Source organism: Bubalus kerabau, chromosome 6 (assembly GCF_029407905.1).
Source record: "Bubalus kerabau isolate K-KA32 ecotype Philippines breed swamp buffalo chromosome 6, PCC_UOA_SB_1v2, whole genome shotgun sequence".
Taxonomy (NCBI): domain Eukaryota; kingdom Metazoa; phylum Chordata; class Mammalia; order Artiodactyla; family Bovidae; genus Bubalus; species Bubalus kerabau.
Window position 1 is genome coordinate 30,689,888 of NC_073629.1, and position 23,768 is coordinate 30,713,655.

A 23,768-nucleotide genomic window follows, 5' to 3' on the forward strand; every position below is an offset into this window, starting at 1 on the left:
TGGCTAACTAAAGCCTTTGTACACTATTTCCATATATATATATATATATTTTAAAGTAACTTAATTTTTTTAATTTATTTTTGGCTGAGCTGGGTCCTTGCTGCTTTTCTCTAGTTGTGGACAGTGGGGCACTCTCTAGGTGCGATGTGCAGGCTTCTCACTGTGGTGGCTCCTCTTGAAGAGCACAGTCTCCAGGACGTGAGGGCTTCGGTAGTTGCAGCTCCTGGTCTCTAGAGCACAGGCTCAATAGTTGTGATGCATGGGCTTAGCTGCTCTGTGGCATCTTCCAGGATTAGGGATTGAACCTATGTGTCCTGCATTTGCAGGGAGATTCTTTACCACTAAGCCACCAGAGAAGCCTTTTCATATATATTTTAGAATCAGTTTGTCAGTTTCTTAAAAACAGACTTTTAGAATTTTGATTGGGATTGTACAGAACCTAGATATCACTTTAAGGAGAATGAACATCATTATTAATAATATGTGTCATCCTATCTATATTGTATATCAATAAGCACAATATATTGCATCAATTATTTTAGGTCTTCATTGATTTATTTCAGTGATGTTTTATAGCTTTTAGCGTAGAGGACTGCACATCCTTCAATAGATTTACTCTAAGGTATCCTTTTTTTATATAATTACAAATAAATTTTAAACATTTCATTTTTTACTTATTCCTAGAAAAAGTCTCTCATGCTGAAAAAATATGTATAAATTCTGCTTAAATTTTTTTTCATAGATCGAAATTTAATCTTTAGGAGGACTATCTGAATCTCATCCTAATCCACCCATTTTTTTTTTTTTAACTAAGGTTTAAATATAATTTCTGAGAGTCATACAAAAGGAATGCAAATTTTATTCATAAATGAATAAACTTTATATTCAAGAAGGCATAGCAAACATTTTGGTTGGGGTAAATTCTATACTTATTTGTGAGACCATACCATTAAACAGAACCTATAATATATAAGATACAAGCATGATTATATATAAGATATATATTATATCTTATATATGATATTATTATATATCATATCTTATATATATATAAGATATAAGCATTATTATTATAAAGATTCTCAGAGAAATAATTTTTCTTGTGTGCGGGGTGGAGGGTATATTAGAAACTTTCATTGACTTTCTATTGCTGCTCTAAATGGCTAAGGATTATAGATACTGGCATATCTATCTTAGTGATACTTAATTAAATATATTTTTGAGGGAGTAGCAGGCATTATGAGGTTACTCTGTGATTCAGAATGTACCTAACTTACTAAAATTTTTATTTAGAATTTTTAAAGTTTGTTTTAAAAACAAATGTCTAAAAAATGGCAAATTTATTTTTAATCAAGATTTTCTTTAAAGGATTTAATTGTATATTTCTCAAAAATCAAAGACTTATAAAAATAGATGCAATAACAAAATGACCAGAATCAGCTGAGAATGATTGATATCTCCCCACTGCTTATGGGCATATGCACATCGTGGTTTGTTTAGGGTTTTGGAAAATTCATTATCTAAGCAGGAGGAGCAAGAAGGGATAAAGAGAATAATATGGCATAAAAGGTTTCTAAATCTCTACCTCCATCTTCACAGTCTTCAGGGGCTTTGGCTTTCTTACAAAGACGAGGATCCAACCAGGTGGTTGTCTTGGTATTGTGGCTGTAGAACAAAGATTTCAATTAGAAACAGTAAAGTAAAGAGGGAGAAAAGTATTTCAAAAGCAAAGATAAAAAGTGAATAAAAGGTATATGATGTTTGAACACTTATCTCCTCTAGGCTTCATTTGTATACTTCTGATTCAATAGTCTTGTTGTTCTCAGACTATTACTTCAAAAGTCATAAAGGAAAGGTGATGCTAGAGGCACTAATTGAGAATGAAGGCTCTAAAGAAGGGATAAAACGCTAAGTGCATAATAACAGATGTTTATCTAAGCAGTCAAAAATGTTTCAAAGGGTGGGCACATGGCCCCATACTGTGCTAAAAAGCTGCCCTTGAAAGGCCTGCTTTCTTGCTGGCTGAATTCCTTCCTCTTTCCAAAAAACACTATTTCTTAGGTGCCTGTGATGTGTGGGGATTGGGAATAAAGAGATGAACAATCAGATAGAGCCTCTTCCTTCACCGGGACTCTCTAAAAATAAAAAGGTGAAATAATGTAAAAAGTTTTAAAGTATCTGTTTCTGCAACATTCAAGTAAAAATCACCTGTATAGTAAAACTCAACTCTACAAAACTAAATTTTCAACAGTGAAAGTGAAAGTCACTGAGTTATGTCGGACTCTTTGTGACCCCATGAACCACACAGTCCGTGGAATTCTCCAGGCCAGAATACTGGAGTCGGGTAGCCTTTCCCTTCTCCAGGGGATCTTCCCAACCCAGGGATCAAACCCAGGTCTCCCACATAGCAGGGGGATTCTTTACCAGCTGAGCCACCAGGGAAGCCCAAGAATACAGAAGCGGGTAACCCGTCCCTTCTCCAGCAGATCTTCCCAACCCAGGAATTGAACCGGGTCTCTTGTATTGTAGGTGGATTCTTTACCAATTGAGCTATCAGGGAAGCCCTCTCAACAGTCTGGACCACATATTTAACAGGAAAAAAAAAAAGAACAAAAAGATCCTCCTCGTCCCTTTTGAAGTAGGGCACAGATGCTTTCAAAGAGCGACGTCTGTTTCATTTCATTATAGGCCACAATCAGTTAGCTTCAGACCCAGGTCACCATGCAGTAAATACTAATGCTAAAACAAAGCTATAATACTGCTGAGTAGACAGAGTTATAGTTTAAGTATCTGAAATGAGGATATTAAAGAAAGAAAAATCCTGGAAGAAAATATATAGGAAGGCAATAAAATACAAATTAAAACTCATCAAAGCAGAGGAAGAAGAACAATGTGATCAAAGGAGAGATTAGCTCACTAATCTCTATGTTGACCACTTTTAGGAAATGAAGCCAGTGGTTTCAAGGAATTAATCACACCTGCTATGCTTTTTCTAACTCCTGAGCTACTTACAGAGCTAGCTATGCAGTCACTTCCTACACATTGCCAGGTCAGATGCTAGTCGGTAGACTGTGGAATACTTTTTTTGTATGCTGAATAATAGATAATCTAAGAGAAATCAAGATTGTTTGTGTTACCCATTCTGTCAAAGAGACAATTTCCCCAAAGCTAAACCAGTAAAATCAGTTTAAGCAAAATGAAAATGATCAGGATTCTAAAGTTGCCTATGAGCATGTAGATTGTTAGAGGAAAAAAAAATCATGGACATATCTAGCTAAACCCATTTCAAAATTGCTACTTGAGAAAAGCTTAACTTTGGTTCCAAAGACCCAAACTTTGTATTGCTAAATCAGTAGATGGAGGTGACCTGCTAGGACTTTACTCATTATTCCCCAAAGTAAAGAAACACTCATGGGGTCTATTATACTCAAAACAAAATAGCTAAAGACTATAGACCTATATTAATAGTCTCTTTTTGCAAATTCATGATTTAACAGCAGCAGTAACACAGACCAACCACATTAGCTACAGCAACAAGAGCTTTATCTAGCAGCACATAATATTCAATATATTCTAGTATTAACCCTTTATCAGATATATGGTATGCAAATATTTTCTATCTCATAGGTGGCTTTTTCACTCTGTTGATTGCTTCCCTTTGCTGCACAGAAGTTTAAAAGTTTGAAATAGTTTCACGTGTCTATTTTCGCTTTTGTTGCCTGTGCTCTGGTATCATGTCCAAGAAGGCCTTGCCAAATTCAATGTCATGGAGCTTTTCCCCTATGTCTTCTATTGCTTCAGATCTTACATTGAGGCCTTTAATACATTTTAATAATGACTACTGACAAAAACATTTCTTTTATAAATTCTCCCCTCTGCCCCCAGAAAGTACTAACTTACCTCTGTTTGCAGGATGAAATACTGTCAGATTCAATCTCATAATGTGCTTCTAAAGACATCCTAGCCTCTTTCAGTGACTCTACATTGTACTTGGGGGTTTAGTTTTAAAGTTAATATGAAAGTCAAAAATCTAAATTACCCTTAAAAAAAAAAAAACCTTAAATTGTCCACAGAGAAGAGCGTACCTGATTTTGTCCATTTTTGTATAATCCTGGTCATTAATGCCTATATAAATGTATAATGTAATCAATAAAGTACCACATATGGTAAAAAAAAAAAAAAGAACACCATACATAAAATATACATCTTTTAAACAATACAATCTCACTTAGTATAGTACAGTGCTCACTGTATGGGAAAGCTGTGGAATTTGGAACATATTGAGTCAACTGGTTTAAGTCTCCCAGCTCTAATTCCTTTCTGAGTACATACATATTTTTTGAGTGTAATTCAGCTGCAGTATTTTAATTGTTATTTAACCATTATAGTCTATTACCCTACTACATTCATATTCTACCTCTGGGCAAAGAACTTTAAAGAGAATTATATCTGCATGGCAACATAAAAATACTTCGTATTACATATTTGCATAATTATTTATAATATTTGTTCTCAGGTACAAATATAAAATCTTAGATTGATCAAATACATATGGTATCTTACAAACCAAAAAATGTACTTATACTTATATTAATAATGCTTTTCCATACAATAGTTTTATTTTTTGTGAATTTATATTGTACCAATTGCTCTGAGGATCAGTGATATTTTCCTCCTAATATTATTTAACTATATCACCTGAATACATCAACCTCAAAATCTAGGTCTGAAAATATTTAGCTAAGATAATAAACACGGCCTCCTTCCAAATGATGATAATTTGTGAAATGCTCATTAAGGTGGACAATTAATCCAAAAGGTTTCAAAAAAAAAAGGCAAAGCAAAATACCCTTTATTCCTTGCATTTTTCATTATTAGTGATAAATGTTTTTAATTCTATCTTCATAAAACTAGACATCAAACATATTATTTCTTTATCCATATCAAATAAAAAGGAAATATCATCCAGGGAAATAGATTAAGAATCAACTGTAATTTGTATGAAAAATATTTTTAAAGAAAGAAAAAAGAAATGGAAGTCTTGTAAAATTAGGTTACAAAAATGTAAAGGCAAGTTGCACAGTGACAGGGTACATTGGAAAAGATACAAACATCTGCTTACTCGATGAAGTAGATCATCCCTGTATCAGTGTAGGCCATCTCCCAGTTTTTGGGCAGTGGTTCCAGATTTTCATCTCGCATCATATAATTTCTAAAGTCCATGGAACTGTTTGTTTGGTTGTAACTTGGGACGGTCTTTATCCAATCAGACGGCTCAGAATGCCTCTCTCTATTTTCTGCTATTCAAACAGAAGAGTGTGAAAAGGAGATAGAAGTTACACTCTCTTCAAACAGTCCTATTTCTAACAAAATGCCCAGATATATACTGCAAATTTCCTTGTCTGCTATGTCCATATTATGCTATAACTGTTGAAAAAATAAATATACTGATATTTTTTTTTTCATTTGCTGGTGACATTAACTCTGTTCAGCATCTCTGAAGCTAGTCTGGGAAAGAAGCAAAAAATCAACACTAGAATCAATTCTGTATACACTAAATATATAAATATTATGTCAATATAATACATAAATAAATGTATAAATAAATATTATACTAACAAAAAAAATAACAAAACTAAAAAAACACCAAAAAAACCCATTACACTAACACTAATAGCCACAGCAGCACCTTTCCAGTTCATGGGCAGGCTCTATTTTAACTGCTTTATATATATTAACTCACAATCCTCATAGTAAACCTGTGCATATATATTATCACTACTGCCATTTCAAGATGAAGAAACTAAGGCCCAGTAAAGTTAAGTTAATTTAGGTTACACAGATAATAAACAGCAAAGCCAGGATTTGAATTTAAATGGCCCACAGCCTTAACTGCTGTATGTATCAAGCTGCCTTGTGCACATTTAACACAGGCCTTTAAAATAATACTGGTTTTTAAAAATTAAACTCAATAGACTTCCTGTTGTTGAATTTAATTGTCTCTTGGTGATATTAAAATCCTTTGAGAATCCCGAAGTTCACAATGTAGGTAAGAATACTAAAATTTGGTTACTCTCTAGGGAGTTCACAATTTACATACTTAAAGATTGTTTCTAGAACTTAAAAGATAATATAACTGTAATAATTCCACACTGCAGGCAATGCTTCAGAATCAGAGATCCTTAGAAGAGGCCCTAGATATAATTGTGTGTCATCCTCATAGTACTTCCACTCCAATCATCCTTTATTCGACCAAGTTCTATAAAGTCTTAATCTTACTACTTACTACCTTTCCCTGTTTCTCAGCCCCATCCTTGCCCTACTTCAGTTCAGTTAAGTTCAGTCGCTCAGTTGTGTCCGACTCTTTGCGACCCCATGAATCGCAGCACGCCAGGCCTCCCTGTTCATCACCAACACCTGGAGTTCACCCAGACTCACGTCCATCGAGTCAGTGATGCCATCCAGCCATCTCATCCTCTGTCGTCCCCTTCTCCTCCTGCCCCCAATCCCTCCCAGCATCAGGGTCTTTTCCAATGAGTCAACTCTTTGCATAAGGTGGCCAAAGTACTGGAGTTTCAGCTTTAGCATCATTCCTTCCAAAGAAATCCCAGGGCTGATCGCCTTCAGAATGGACTGGCTGGATCTCCTTGCAGTCCAAGGGACTCTCAAGAGTCTTCTCCAACACCACAGTTCAAAAGCATCAATTCTTCGGCGCTCAGCTTTCTTCACAGTCCAACTCTCACATCCATACATGACCACTGGAAAAACCATGGCCTTGACTAGATAGACCTTTGTTGGCAAAGTAATGTCTCTGCCTTTCCATATGCTATCTAGGTTGGTCATAACTTTTCTTCCAAGGAATAAGCGTCTTTTAATTTCATGGCTGCAGTCACCATCTGCAGTGATTTTGGAGCCCAAAAAAATAGTCTGACACGGTTTCCACTGTTTCCCCATCTATTTCTCATGAAGTGATGGGACTGGATGCCATGATCTTCGTTTTCTGAATGTTGAGCTTTAAGCCAACTTTTTCACTCTCCACTTCCACTTTCATCAAGAGACTTTTTAGTTCCTCTTCACCTTCTGCCATAAGGGTGGTGTCATCTGCATATCTGAGGTTATTGATATTTCTCCCAGCAATCTTGATTCCAGCTTGTGCTTCTTCCAGCCCAGCGTTTCTCATGATGTACTCTGCATAGAAGTTAAATAAGCACGGTGACAATATACAGCCTTGACATACTCCTTTTCCTATTTGGAACCAGTCTGTTGTTCCATGTCCAGTTCGAACTGTTGCTTCCTGACCTGCTTACAAATTTCTCAAGAGGGAGGTCAGGTGGTCTGGTATTCCCATCTCTTTGAGAATTTTCCACAGTTTATTGTGATCCACACAGTCAAAGGCTTTGGCATAGTCAATAAAGCAGAAATAGATCCAACTTAAATTCAATGATCTACCATTATAATTGCTCCCTTGTAAAAAAACTCCTGAGGCCTTTTGCCCTACCTTACTTTTATCATATTGCTTGACTTAACTATAATTCTATTTAAATCTTACTCTCCACCTACTTTTCACCAGTATAGGTAGCAGAATGCAGGTGCTACTAACTAGTTCACTTTTAACTCATGATCACTAACTTCAAGAGGGCATTTAATGATGTATGACAACCAGAGGACATTTCTTTAGTCCCTTCGCTCGGACTCTCCTAGATAACTTTCATATCTTCCTTCTTAAATCTTCTGCCTTATCCCGAATTTCATTTGGCCACCCTGTTTCCTATTTCACTGAGAAAATACAAAAGGAAGAGAACTTCTACAAATTCCCACCATCATATATATCTACATAGGAACTGTGCCCATTTTACTCTAACTTCTGTTACTATGAAAGAACTCTGTGTTTCTAGCAGATATCCTCATCCCCTCTTGCCTACAGCAGTTCATTCTCCCTCTCTCACATATCACCAATCTTTCTTATCTAGTAGACCATATTCATCCATATAAAAATAAGGTATTTCTCCATTCTATGAAAAGAAATTAAACAATTCTTTCCCTGCTTCCCAGCAACCCCATTCCATTTCTCTCCTTTTTACATCAAAACTCCTTGAAAGAGTTTATACTTGCTACGTCCACTTCCACTCTTCCATTTGCCTCAGGAACTCCTCCAACAAGGCTTTTGATCTCTTGTCAGTAAAACTGCTCTTATCAAGGTCACCACTTATCTCTACATAGCTACACCCAATGATTCTCAGCGCCCATCTAGCTTGAGCTATCAGCAGCATCTGAGATGACGATCACTCTTTCTTGGAACATTCTCTTCTCCTGACATCCAGGACATGACACTCTCCTGGTGTCCCTTCTATCTCACTGGCTCTTCTCAGTCTCCCTGATATCTGTATATTAGAGTGCTTTCCCAGGGTCCAGACCTTGGACCTTTTCTCTTTCTACACTTACTCTCTTGGTGATCTCACTCGGTGTCACTGTTATACAAGCTATATGCTGATGGTATCCAAATATGTATTTTCAGACCAGAACACTGACTTTTAAATTCAATTTTAAACAAGACATTTCCATCTGGAAGTCTAATGAACGTCTAAAATTTAAATATCCCAACCACAGCCCCCTTTCCCAATGCAAACTGACTCCTCTTAAAACCTCTCATCTCAAAACATGCAACTCCATTCTTTCAAATACTCAAGTTAAAACCCTTGGAGTGGCCTTTTGAGGTAGGAGACAGTGGGCCTCCGGGCCAGACACCTAGTGCTGGTCAAGAGGAGTAAAACCACTCCTGAGGTCAAGGAAGACTTCTCTGTCTGCACATGCAAGGAAGCCTTGTTGGTGGCCAAAAAGGGAGGGGGCGCCACCCCATAATAAGTGTAGATATGCACCCATAGGCTTCTGTGGTGGGATCCATCTTAGCAAAAATGCATCTTGGGAAGGGTCCATGGACCAGACAGGTGTGAAGAAATAAATAAGATAATTGGCCAAATAGAAACAAAGACCCAGAAGGACTGTCCTATGAAAGTGATGTAAATCACATCTTTGCTCCTCCTCAGCTAGGACGCCAGCATTCCTCTCAAAGGGTGTGTCTCTGCCTAGTTTCTGATTTACTGGGCTCCTCACTCAGGATACTGATACCCTTTCTCTCTGGATGTGTATTTATTTCTGTGTTAAATAAACTATTTTTCTGTGTGCTCTTACATACATTGTGCTATGTCTCTAATAATAAACTCTGTACCTGTTTTTACAGTTTTTGCCTCCTTGAAACATTCTTGCTTTCCAAGAGGGGCAAGAGACAAGGGCCTCTTTGCTTCTAGCCTCTAGCCCCTGGTGGTCAAGATTCCAAGTTTTCATCTAAGTTCAGTTCAGTTCAGTCACTCAGTCGTGTCCGACTCTTTGAGACCCCATGAATCGCAGCACGCCAGGCCTCCCTGTCCATCACCAACTCCCGGAGTTCACTCAAACTCATGTCCATCGAGTCAGTGATGCCATCCAACCATCTCATCCTTTGTCGTCCCCTTCTCCTTCTGCCCCCAATCCCTCCCAGCATCAGGGTCTTTTCCAATGAGTCAACTCTTCGCATAAGGTAGCCAAAGTACTGGAGTTTCAGCTTTAGCATCATTCCTTCCAAAGAAATCCCAGGGCTGATCTCCTTCAGAATGGACTGGTTGGATCTCCTTGCAGTCCAAGGGACTCTCAAGAGTCTTCTCCAACACCACAGTTCAAAAGCATCAATTCTTTGGCACTCAGCTTTCTTCACAGTCCAACTCTCACATCCATACATGACCACAGGAAAAACCATAGCCTTGACTAGACGGACCTTTGTTGGCAAAGTAATGTCTCTGCTTTTGAATATGCTATCTAGGTTGGTCATAACTTTCCTTCCAAGGAGTAAGTGTCTTTTAATTTCATGGCTGCAGTCACCATCTGCAGTGATTTTGAAGCCCCCCAAAATAAAGTCTGACACTGTTTCTACTGTTTCCCCATCCGTTTCCCATGAAGTGATGGGACCAGATGCCATGATCTTCGTTTTCTGAATGTTGAACTTTAAGCCAACTTTTTCACTCTCCTCTTTCACTTTCATCAAGAGGCTTTTTACCCAGGTTTAATTCCTGGGCAGGGAACTAAGATCTCTCTTCAGGACCACTCACTGCTCTCCCTCTGAGATTACTTTGACTGCTCTCTCATACCTGATATCCAGTCTGTTGGCAAATGTTACTGACTCAATCCACTTCTTGGAGAGGGTGATGGCACCCCACTCCAGTACTCTTGCCTGGAAAATCCCATGGACGGAGGAGCCTGGTAGGCTGCAGTCCATGGGGTCGCTAAGAGTCGGACATGACTGAGTGACTTCACTTTCACTTTTCACTTTCATGCATTGGAAAAGGAAATGGCAACCTACTCCAGTATTCTTGCCTGGAGAATCCCAGGGACGGGGGAGCCTGGTGGGCTGCTGTCTATGGGGTCGCACAGAGTGGAACACTACTGAGGCGACTTAGCAGCAGCAGCAGCAATTCACTTCTTACCTCGTGCTTTCATTGAGTATAGTGAAAGTCATTCAGTTGTGTCTGACTCTTTGCAACCTGATTAACTGTTTAGTCCATGGAATTCCCCAGCCAGAATACTGGAGTGGGTAGCTGTTCCCTTCTCCAGGGGATCTTTCCAACCCAGGGATCGAACCCAGGTCTCCTGCATTGCAGGCAGATTCTTTTACCAGTGGAGCTACCAGGGAAGCCCTGAGTGTAAGTTGAGTATAAGTCGTCATTTTTCACTTAGGTTACTGCAATATCCTGCTAACTAACACCCTTGTATATGCCCATGCCTTCCTACTCCCTTTTCTCCACACAGCAGCCAGAATGAGCCTGTTAAGTTAAAACCTGTTTTATCATGGTACTCTTCTACTTAATACCTCGATGGTTTCTCATTTCAGAATAAAAAGCAAAATTCTTCCAGTGACCTATAAGATCCTATATAATACACATTTCTACCACTCCCACCCCCACCACTATTTAGGTCAACAATTGACCTCATTGTTACTATTATAGTCTATTCCCTTTCAGCACTCTGCCCCAACCACATATAATGTATTGTCTACATTGTATCCAACCACGTTGGTTTCTTTGCTCTTGTCTGAATAATCCAGGGATGCTCCTACCTCAGGGAATTTGTACAGTATAATTAATTCCCTCTGGCTAGAATGTTCTTCCTCAGGATATTCTGAGCTCACTCTCACACTTCTTTCAACATCCCCTTCTTGGTGATGTCTTCTCTGATACTCTATCTAAAATTGCAACTTTGGCCACAGCTACTTTTTATCCTTCCCCTCCTTGGCTTTTTCTCTTTAGCACTATCTAACTTACTATATGTTATTCCTTTATGTTGGATAATTCTGTCTCTCCTGCCAGAAGGTAAGGTTCATGAAGGCAGGGGATTTTGTCTGTTTTGCTCACTGCTTTATTTCCAGCTTTTGGAACAATGCCTAGCACTTAGTAGTCTACCAGGTGCTCAACAGATATTTTTGAATGAATAATTTCAATAAAACATATGATTTATTCTCTATGTAGAGAAAGTGACAGAAATTAAAAGGTACCCAATGTATAAATCAATCTGGAAGGGAATTACATTCTTGGGATATATATATACTAGAGAAAAGTGGAAACAACTATATGAGCAATAATACTTTTCTGAATACAATTTCAAAAGACTGCATAAAGAAGTTCACTTAATAGCCAATGATTTGAAAATGTTGTTTCATATAACACTAACTCTTTGAAAAAATTTTAGCATTATTATATAACATGTCATCTATTGGGATATATTAGCATTCTTGTGTTAATTCTCAACAAGATATAAAATAATATACATACTTGTATATAAAAATAAACCTCCATCTATTGCTTCCATCCCCAACAATTTTCTGATCTTTCAAGACAGGAATTCCAGTCCCCCAAAGCAATACAAAAAGCAAGTTTAAATAAAGTTAACAACTGTGGTTGGTACTTACTCAGAAAAGACCAAGGGCTTTCAGCCATGTCTTGTATTTACTTTTCCTTAAAATAGTCTGAATAGTTTCTGTTATAAAGAAATATATGTGGAAGAGTCTTACGGTACCTACACACAAGAGATGGAATACAAACTTCCTCCCACACCCTCTTGGATACATTTCCTTTAAATATTAATATCAAAGAGGCTGCAACCTCTGGTTTAACAACTCTCTTACATGATAAGCATAAACTACAGAACTCACAGATAGGTGTACCTCTAAGGGAACTGCAGGGCTCACGGAGAGGCTTTGCATTAGAAAGTTCAAAAAAAAAAAAGGCATTTTTCTTTTCGTTCAAGTTAAGAACATATAACTCCCATTTGGGGACAGAGTCATGGTTTCTAATTCCATGTCTTAAACATTGAAAAATGTCAACAGATGTAAATTTTTGGGATAGCAAAGTTGACATCAACATCATAAGACTCTAGGATACGATAATTTTCCTTAACAACCCCTAAAGACTTAGATGTAAATTCACCTAAACCTTTTTAGACCTGTTTTCAGCAAAATATATTGCTATAATTCATTGAGCATATATGTGACATAACAATGTAAGATGTTATGACCATAAAACAGAACTCGCCGTCTGAAGGGGGACACAGCAATGAATGTAATACAAGGATAGATAATAGCAAATTTTAATAACTGATAAAGGAAAAAATAAGAATGCTTTGGGAAAATGATATGGTAATAGATTCTGCAAATTTGGAGTTATAATCAAATGCTTTCATTTATTGGTGATTGTGAAACTCACTTAGTTGTATCTGACTCTTTGCTGTAGCCTGCCAGGCTCCTCTGTCCATGGAAATCTCCAGGCAAGAATACCGGAGTGGGTTGCCATTTCCTTCTCCAGCGGATCTTCTCGACCAAAAGATTGAACCCGGGTTTCCGACACTGCAAGTGGACTCTTTACCATCTGAGCCACCATTATATTTTTTTAAGGTTCTACTACATGCCAAGCATGGTTTATGGCTTAAGGAGTACAACAATGAACAAAAGAAGCAAAACTTCAATCCTTATGAAGCTTATATTCTAGAGTTTTGAATGAAATTATTACAATAAATAGCACTGAAATGAGTTCTGCTGTGATTAATGAGAAGTATAAAAATCTTCTAAGGAATCACTATGTTATTTAGGGATACTCAAAGGCAGAAGATTCTCTATCATTAAATTTATATTGGTTTGGCATTTAATGAAAAATGTAACAGTCAAATTTGGAAATTTTCTTTGAGTGACTCAGAATTTAAACTCAAAATATTACTAAAAACCTTTCAGATAACTTTTAACAGCATATTTCTAAATCTTTGTTTTCATTGAAGGCTAGATTTTAAAATGTCTATATTTTGCTCCAATTCTGTAAAGTAGGACTTAGGTCAACAAGATTCCTATATTCAAGCATCAGAAATGAATCTCAAATCTTTTAAACAGCGGGGTAATGGCATATATTAGTACTAATAGTTTATAACTGATTTACCAAAACCGCCACTTGGGACAACTAACTTCAGCTTACAAAATGGTCAACAGAGATACACGATTTCACACAAAACTTTAAAAAGAACTTAGAATCCCATCACTTGCTGTTCCTCTGCTTTGGGAAAAGTTTTACTACTTCCAATTCAGTGTCATATTAAAGTCAACCAGGAGTAACAGCCAGAAGTTGTTCATCTATTTACAAACCTGCATTTCCACTGCCGTTAACAGCTTCCTTGTCTTCGTCTTCTTCCTCTTCAGGAAGAGAGCTGTCCATTCTTTCCATCTTGCTGACAGATGTAGTCCGTTTTCTCTGGGACTCGGTGTCAAATTCGTTATCAAAGAGGACCTGATCAACTGGATCTGCCTGGAAAGGGCTGGGCTCTGCTGGAGGCTTGGGAGTTCCATAGAAGTTTCCTGAGGACAAGTAACAGCAGCTGAATGCATTGAATGTTGAATTGAGAGTTAGAACAATATGGCTTACTGTGTCTCTGACCTGTTATACTGAAGTTTCTGAACACCCACCATTGGCCAAAAGGAGCTGAAAGCACTTTTTCTTGGAAGAGGAGGAGATAGACCAGAAAGAACTAATTTCTCAAGTGCTCGTCACCATATATTACCTAACCTTATCTAACACTCTAAGACTATTTGTACTAAGGCCAGGAAGTTGACTTTACATATGTAGGTTATTTATTCCTACAGGGCTTGCTTTGCATGGGTTTTATATTAGGGCCTAATTTGTGAATTTAAATGCATCAATGCTCTCGTGTAAGACTAATTGGCATAAAAAGTGGGAGTAAAGCAGGAGAAAACTAACTCAAATAATTTTGTTCTGATATGTAACATAATGAGTTATTTCAGTAAAATAAGGAAATATGCAGGCAAAGGATAAAGCTAAGCACCTACCAGTCTGTTCTGAAATGTACGCTGCTTATGCAAATGTAATTTTAAAATTTTTTTCTAAGCATTTTAATTATATTGTTTTATCTGAAAACTTATTGAACAAATAGAAACTTTATTAGCATAATTCAATATTTGCTTACTCTCAGGAAAGCAAGAAATACTTTAATATGTTGTCTTGAAAATCAGTAATTTTTACAGTAACAATGAACATTCCAGAATAGAATGAGAACAACTGAATACCTTCTCAGTTTACCATGTAGTCCCCAATAGGCAGCCACACATGATGGAAATCGTTCAGTGAGTCTAGCTATATTAGCAGTTTGTGGCTCCTGCTAGCTCTGACCTTATATCAACCACTCTGCTGATGTAAGAGAAAGATAAACAAGGACAGGGAGTAAAATATTCATGCTCTTCTTTTATTAAAAAAAAAAAAAATCTCCAAATTCCTTGGCTCCTAAGGAGATGATTACTCATATAAGGTAAATTAACAGGGTATAAAATGGATTACTTTTCTGAGATGAAGCAAAAGCATAAAAAGTTATTCACCATATCATGGAGGCAAAGTGCAAGTCACTCAGTCGTGTCTGACTCTTTGTGACCCAATGACTATACAGTCCACGGAATTCTCCAGGCCAAAGTACTGGAGTGGGTAGCCTTTCCCTTCTCCAGGGATCTTCCCAACCCAGGGACCGAACCCAGGTCTCCTGCATTGCAGGCAGATGCCGCAGATTCTTTACCAGCTGAGCCACAAGCGAAGCCTAAGAATACTGGACTGGGTAGCCTATCTGAGGTCTCCCGCCACAAGGGAAGTCTAAGAATACTGGAGTGGGTAGCCTATCGCTTCTCCAGCAAATATTCCCAACCCTGGAACAAACCAGGGTCTCCTGCATTGCAGGCAGATTCTTTACCAACTGAGTTACCAGGGAACCACGGGAGGCAAATCTACAAAGTTTATCTTGTCGTGCATACTTTGAGGGGGAAAGTATTAAGATAACTTCTTTGGAAATCTGACTTTGTGTGTGAATTGTCATTAAAATGCTCAAGACAAAACAATGAAATCAAACTAAAAATACTTTTCAACCACATCTTCCCTCTCTCAATTCAACTACTCCTTGGCTTCTTTGGAAGGAATGATGCTAAAGCTGAAACTCCAGTATTTTGGCCACCTCATGCGAAGAGTTGACTCATTGGAAAAGACTCTGATGCTGGGAGGGACTGGGGGCAGGAGAAGGGGACAACAGAGGATGAGATGGCTGGATGGCATCACTGACTCGATGGACGTGAGTCTCAGTGAACTCCGGGAGTTGGTGATGGACAGGGAGGCCTGGCGTGCTGCAATTCGTGGGGTGGCAAAGAGTCGGACAAGACTGAGTGACTGAACTGAACTGAACTTGGCTTCCAAATCTAGGTTTGAAACGGAGTTAATCCTATCATGCAAATGTATGCAAAGAGTAATAGTAAAACAGACTAAGGATCTCTGTAAACTTTTGGCCCATAAGTAAAGCAAGGGACAATCAAAAAGCCATTTCACACTTCTCTGGGACAGAAGGCACAGAAATGCTTCAAACGGAGGTTTGGTTGGGGAATAGGATGCCCTAGGATCTCATTTTTCCCTTCATTATGTCCAACAGTCACGCTACCAAGGAATCCGGATGTACCATGAGAAAGTTGAAAGTCCTCCCCACCCCCCCCCCTTTTCTAAGGATGGTAGTTTTACAGGAAATACTAAAAACACATTTTTACTGCATATTACATATTGTTAGTAACTTTTATCTAATTCTAGGTTTAACTTTTTTTCTAGAATGAAAACTATGAAAAAATTCAGGATATGATTGCTATATCCATAATCACTGACAAGAATTTAGAACTTCATAATAAATTCTGGAAGTTGCCTTATTTTAAAAAATTATTGGCTTAGATGAAAAAAAGAAAGCTAACATTGCTTATAAGTAAATTAGATCTATTTTTCTTGAGTTGTTGGTAAATACAAGATTTCAGATACTGAAAGGTATAGAATTGCAAAGTTTGTGAACCCCAACGATAGTTATTCACAAAAAAGCTTTTCATCTTTTTGAAGCTACTCTGGAGTTTTTTCTTTTTTCTCTTTCTTCTTTTCTGAAGTGTTTTCATTTTTACGATAGACCAACTAGACCAACCATTAAATATTTTAAACCCATATAAAATCAAGGACAACAATGTTAGACTAGTTAGAAATTTATTTACACATACCCACATACTAACTTGGTGCCAGATTCCTTTCAGGTCTTCCCTTTCCCTCTCCTTAATGACATACATATTCACTCATATATATGATTCAAGTCCTAATTTCCTGTCTGTCCTTCCCATTCTCTCCTTGAGTTACCCTAATGTTGGTATAAGTCATTTCCTGGCATGTTATATACATCTAGGACATATGTATATGCATATATAACATATAAATGTGCTTAGTCGCTCAGTTGTGTCCAACTCTTTGTGACACCATGGACTGTAGCCTGCCAGGTTCCTATGTCAATGGGATTCTCCAGGCAAGAATAGTGGAGTGGGTTGCCATGCCCTCCTCCCAGGGATCTTCCTAAAACAGGGATCGAACCCAGGGCTCCTGCATTGTGGGTGGACTTTTTATCATCTGAGCCACAAGGGAAGCATAACATATAAATACTACTGTTTTAATAAAAGCTTCATGGAGTGTTTATAACATTTCCTATTTTTTTTTCTAAACGGTATGCTGTCCATATCCTTTTGTAACATTCTTTTTGTACAACTGTATTTCTAAGACTTACTCCTATAGCTACATGTAGATTCTAATCATCTATTATATAACAGTCCATTTTTATAAACAAATTAAAATAAATTTTATTAATTCCCCTAATAAAAGACACTTTCATTCCCTTATTGTTTCACATAATGCTATAATGACTATTCTATGAAGACTTACAAGACCTTCTAGAACACCAAAAAAAAAATGTCCTTTTCATCACAGGGGACTGGAATGCAAAAGTAGGAAATCAAGAGATACCTGGAGTAACAGGCAAATTTGCCCTTGGAGTACAAAATGAAGCAGGGAAAATCTAACAGAGTTTAGCCAAGAGAACGCTCTAGTCATAGCAAACACCCTCTCCCAACACAAGAGAAGACTCTATACATGGACATCACCAGATGGTCAATACTGAAATCAGATTGATTATATTCTTTGCAGCTGAAGATGGAGAAGCTCTATACAGTCAGTAAAAACAAGACTAGGAGCTGACTGTGGCTCAGATCATGAACTGCTTATTGCAAAAATCAGACTAAACTGAAGAAAGCAGGGAAAACCACTAGATCATTCAGGTATGACCTAAATCAAAACCCTTACAATTATTCAGTGGAAGTGACAAATAGATTCAAAGGATTAGATCTGATAGACAGACTGCCTGAATAACTATGGACAGTGGTTTGTGACATTGTACAAGAGGGAGTGATCAAGATCATCCCTAAGAAAAAGAAATGCAAAAAGGCAAAATGGTTGTCTGAGGAAGCCTTATAAATAGCTGAGAAAAGAAGAGAAGCTAAAGGCAAAGGAGAAAAGGAAAGATAAACCCATCTGAATGCAGAGTTTCAAAGAATAGCAAGGAGAGATAAGAAAGCTTTCTTCAGTGATCAATGCAAAGAAATAGAGGAAAACAATAGACTGAGAAAGACTAGAGATGTCTTCAAGAAAATCAGAGATACAAAGGGAACATTTCATGCAAAGATGGGCACAATAAAGGACCGAAACGGTATGGACCTAAGAAGCAGAAGATATTAAGAAGAGGTGGCAAGAATACACAGAACTATACAAAAAAGATCTTCATGACCCAGATAACCACAAGGGTGTGATCACTCACCTAGAGACAGACATCCTGCAGTGTGAAGTCAAGTGGGCCTTTGGAAGCATCACTATGAACAAAGCTAGTGGAGGTGATAGAATTCTAGCTGAGCTATTTCAAATACTAAAAGATGATGCTGTGAAAGTGCTACACTCAATATGAGAGCAAATTTGGAAAACTCAGCAGTGGCCTCAGGACTGGAAAAGGTCAGTTTTCATTCCAGTCCCAAAAAAGGCAATGCCAAACAATGCTCAAACTACCGCACAATTGCACTCATCTCACACACTAGCAAGGTAATGCTCAAAATTCTCCAAGTTAGGCTTCAGCAGTACGTGGCCCAAGAACTTCCAGATATTCAAGCTGGATTCAGAAAAGGCAGAGGAACGACAGATCAAATTGCCAACATCATTACATCATAGAAAAAGCAAGAGAGTTCCAGAAAAACAATTATGTCTGCCTTATTGACTATGCTAAAGCCTTTGACTGTGGATCCCAACAAACTGGAAAATTTGTCAATAGATGGGAATACCAGACCACTTGACCTGCCTCCTGAGAAATCTGTATGCAGGTCAAGAAGCAACAGTTAGAACTGGACATGGAACAATGGACTGGTTCCAAATTGGTAAAGGAGTATGTCAAGGATGTATATTGTCACCCTGCTTATTTAACTTATATGCAGAGTTCAGTTGCTCAGTCATGTCTGATTCTTTGCAACCCCATGAACCGCAGCATGCCAGGCCTCCCTGTCCATCACCAACTCCCAGAGTCTGCCCAAACCCATGTCCGTTGAGTTGGTGATGCCATCCAACCATCTAATCCTCTGTCGTCCCCTTCTTCTCCTGCCCTCAATCTTTCTCAGCATCAGGATCTTTTCCAATGAGTCAGCTCTTCACATCAGGTGGCCACGGTATTGGAGTTTCAGCTTCAACATCAGTCCTTCCAATGAACACCCAGGACTGATCTCCTTCAGAATGGACTGGTTGGATCTCCTTGCAGTCCAAGTGACTCTCAAGAGTCTTCTCCAACACCACAGTTCAAAAGCATCAATTCTGTGCTCAGCTTTCTTCACAGTCCAACTCTCACATCCATACATGACCACTGGAAAAACCATAGCTTTGATTAGACGGACCTTTGTTGGCAAAGTAATGTCTCTGCTTTTTATTATGCTGTCTAGGTTGGTCATAACTTTCCTTCCAAGGAGTAAGCGTCTTTTAATTTCATGGCTGCAGTCACCATCTGCAGTGATTTTCGAGCCCAGAAAAATAAAGTCAGCCACTGTTTCCATTGTTTCCCAATCTATCTGCCATGAAGTGATGGGACTGGATGCCATGATCTTAGTTTTCTGTATGTTGAGCTTTAAGCCAACTTTTTATGCAGAGTACCTTATGCAAAATGCCATGCTGGATGATGCACAAGCTGGAATCAAGACTGCCGGGAGAAATATCAATAACCTCAGATACTCAGATGACTCCACCCTTATGGCAGAAAGCGATGAGGAACCAAAGTGCTTCTTGATGAAAGCGAAAAAGTTGGCTTAAAACTCAACATTCAAAAAACTAAGATCATGGCATCCTGTCCCATCACTTCATGGCAAATAGATGGGGAAACAATGGAAACAGTGACAGACTTTATTTTGGGGGCTCCAAGATCACTGCAGATGGTGACTACAGTCATGAAATCAAAAGACGCTTGCTCCTTGGAAGAAAAGCTATGACCAACCTAGACAGCATATTGAAAAGCAGAGACGTTACTTTGCCAACAAAGGTTTGTCTAGTCAAAGCTATGGTTTTTCCAGTAGTCATGTATGGATGTGAGAGTTGGACTATAAAGAAAGCTGAGCGCAGAAGAACTGATGCTTTTGAACTGTGGTGTTGGATAAGACTCTTGAGAGTCCCTTGAACTGCAAGGAGATCCAACCAGTCAATCCTAAAGGAAATCAGTCCTGAATACTCATTGGGAGGACTGATGCTGAAGCTGAAACTCCAATACCGTGGCCACCTGCTACGAAGAGCTGATTCATTGGAAAAGACCCTGATGCTGAGAAATACTGAAGGCAGGAGAAGAAGGGAGTGATGGAGGATGAGATGGTTGGATGGCATGTCCGACTCAGCGGACATGAGTTTGAACAAGCTCTGGGAGTTGTTTATGGACAGGGAGACCTGGCGCGCTGCAGTCCATGGGGTCGCAAAGAGTCAGACACGACTGAGTGACTGAACTGAATTGATAATGACTGTTCAGGTACTTGTCTGCATATCCACATCGACGGGGTTTTTCTAGAGTAGGCAACCACAGAAGGAACTGCTCGGTTGGAGTTAGGTGCATCTTTGAATTTACTAGGTATTGCCAAGATGCTTTCCTAAGGGATTGTTATATCATTTTATACCCTCGCCAGTTGTATATGTGGATTTCCATTTACCACAATTATCAGACTTTAAAATTTTTATAAATCTGATGGATGTGGAATGGTGGGTAACTGTTATTTCAATTTGCTTTTCCTCTTAATTGACCAGGTAGTAATTAATAATATGGAAAATGCCACTTTGTCATATACCATGTTCTTAACAGAAGAAAACATAGAATATCTTTTCAATTTAAGTCATTAAAGACAATGACTTCTTAAATTAAATTTCAAAACACCAATCATAAGGAAAACAGTGGTAACTCTGATTGACAAAAGTTAAGGATTTTGGTTTAATGAAGAAACACAGAACAAGGTTATTAGGTTACACAATGGGAGAAAATATCAATATACAATAAGAAATTAGTATCTAATATAAATATTTACAAACAGAAATGTTATTGAGATCCCAGTTTAAAAATAAAATGGACAAAGCAAATGAATAGACAATTTGCAGCAGTTCAAAAAACAAGCATATGAAAAGATGCTCAAACTCTCTGACTACCAGAGAAACTAAAATTAAAATGAGACACCACTTGTATAACTGTCAGACTGGCAAAATTACAAAGCTGGATGGTGCCAAGTGTTGATAAGGATGTGGAATCATTACTAAAGCCACTACAACTCCCCATGGCACTGCCTGGGGAATAGAGACTGCAGAGCTACCCAAAACAACTTCATCATATTAACTATATGTTTACCTTATAACCCAACAATCTGCTCTTGGATATATATGCCACAGACATTCTCACACAGGTTTGTAAGAAGACACGTATGAGGATGCTGCAGATTGATCTGTGGTGATGAGGAGTTGGAGGCAAACTGGAAGTCCATCAATAGGAGAAACATTAGGTAATGGATTCACAATACGGAGTACTGTGCAATGGTTACAAAACAGTGAATTACATATATATTTACATTTATGTGCAATGTAGATGAATCTAAAAAACAGTAATAAGTGAAAGCAGTTTAAAACTAATAAGATACAGAACATGGTCCAGATGTCAATAATAAATACATGTACAGAAGACACAATACATATGTTGCAAGATCACATATAAACCAAAACATAGATATTAAACACATCAGAATGGTTGCCTATAAGAGGGAGGTGAATGAGAGAAGGCTATTTGCACAAAAATAAAAAATAAACAGCTGTCATTTTCTCTGAGAAGTCTCTACTGGCCATCTTATCTAAATTAGACATTCCTATTATTTTCTTTAAAAATCCCTTGCTTTTGTTTCCTTCATAACATCTCAATTTAGTTATCTTATTTGTGTTCTGACTGCCTTCCCCACTAAGATATGGGATTTATGAAGTCAGTATCATTTCAGTGTTGCTCAGCACAGCATCTCTAGTCCCTCTGGTAGTGCTTGGCACCGAGTATAAAAGAAGGGTCAAATAAATAATACATGAATGAATGAGTCATGGATGCTAATCTCAGGAAGAGTGGCTAGGTCAAACATAGCAGGCAAGAGGAAATCATTAAAGATTCTGAAGGAAAGAGAAATGACCAGAACTGCACTTGGCAAGGAAGACTAGTATGGTAGCAACGAGCGGGGTGGACTGGCGAGAGGGAAGAAATTGGAACACATGAGATCAACTCTCACAGCCAGCATGAGTCAGTGCAGGGAGCCTGCAATGAGGTGATGAAAGCATGAAGAAAGGCAGTGTGAAAGATGCTACAAAGGAAGAAAAGATTCGATTGGTAACAGACTAGATGAAACTGCTGAGAAAAAGAAGGAAGTAAATGAAGACTTCCCTGTCCTGAGCTCTTGCTAAAGCTAAAAAGAGAAATTATGAAGACTTACTCTTTTCGATAGCACAAATGCATATTTGGATATGATGAATTCACGATCAGATATTTATTGAACGCTATCTCTAGGAACTGAAGATAACATTAAGAAAGACATGACATCTGCTTTCACAGAGCTTGTGAAAAAGGCAATTATAATAGCATGATAAAGCAATGATGGAGAAGTACAGGGTGCTATTGGAGTGCACAAGTTTGCCAGTGAAGAACTGTTAGATACAGAAAAGAAAAAAGATTTAACAAAGAATCATTCAAAAGTTGAAATTGATCTTAAATTAGTACTCCCTAGAATCGAGTAGAGAAAACAGTTATGAAAAGAAAACCATTTTTTCTCTTTTTATTATTTTCCTCTTCAAATCTATACTCTCTTTTCTCCAAGAGAGCCAAAGTATAAATAGATTTTTTAAAGGGTACAGTATTTTTATTTCCAACCACAAACAGAACTCACAAATGCTTGAGTGAATACAATGAATGTGAATTATTATGAAATACTGCAAACTAGCTAGCTTTAATGATTTTCGTATACTGTCTACAATCAACTTTAGAATAACACAGAATGCATTTATTCCCATCTTAATTAGTAAATTACAAATAGCCTAATCAAAAGAAAAACCTCTCAAAGACTAATAGAAAAAACTTTTTAAAAAAGTGGTATTTTACTGATCAAATTCCATTTGAAATAATTCCGATCAATCAGACAGTTTTCTGGGCTGCTGTTGTCAATATCTGGGGACATACCATCATACGTTCCACTTTCTAACAATGTTCCACTCTCTTCCAGTGCTTTGAACTGTTCAACAGAAATGAAATTATAGTCCACCCCTGGTACTTCCCCATCCCTGGGGGCCCTTGTAGTACCTAAGGAGAGAAAAAAAGAAAAAAAATAGGTTGTAAAGTGCTTTTAAACTTACAAAATATTGAAAATAATAGAAAATTCAGTTTATAGAGAACACATGGGAAACACTATTGAATATATTGTATCTAGAGTGATAAGAGAATTTGAGGCAAATTAACATTCCTAGGTCAAAGTAGGATAATACTACAGGATGAGTAAACGTATTTTAATAAAATCTATAGATAGCTATGAAATTCAAAATTACAAAGATTAAAATGTTAGTGTCCAAGAAAGCTTAACTTTCCAAGACTCAACAGTTAATTCTTCTTTTAAACCTTAGTTCTCATGCTTAACATTTAAAGGAGAGGTAAATCCACCAAGGAAAGGCTTCAGGTTCATGTAGCTACCGTACATATTTTTTTTTCCTTAGCAGAAATGTAAACTAATATTCTACTTACTAGAGTTGTAAGAC

At 37.8% G+C, this 23,768-nt stretch overlaps 1 protein-coding gene across 5 annotated transcripts in view; it reads right to left on the reverse strand.

Moving 5' to 3' along the window:
• MAGI3 (membrane associated guanylate kinase, WW and PDZ domain containing 3) overlaps positions 1-23,768 on the reverse strand; it is a 261,069-nt gene that overhangs the window by 73,009 nt on the left and 164,292 nt on the right. For 3 of the 5 annotated variants that reach the window (XM_055584685.1, XM_055584687.1, XM_055584688.1), the window contains exons 3-6: positions 23,200-23,319; positions 13,709-13,918; positions 5,123-5,300; positions 1,586-1,665 (exon numbers count right to left, since the gene is read on the reverse strand). In XM_055584685.1, the coding sequence (XP_055440660.1) occupies positions 1,586-1,665; positions 5,123-5,300; positions 13,709-13,918; positions 23,200-23,319 (588 nt within the window). The remainder of the gene's footprint in view (positions 1-1,585; positions 1,666-5,122; positions 5,301-13,708; positions 13,919-23,199; positions 23,320-23,768) is intronic. The other 2 variants (XM_055584686.1, XM_055584689.1) reach the window with 1 other exon arrangement.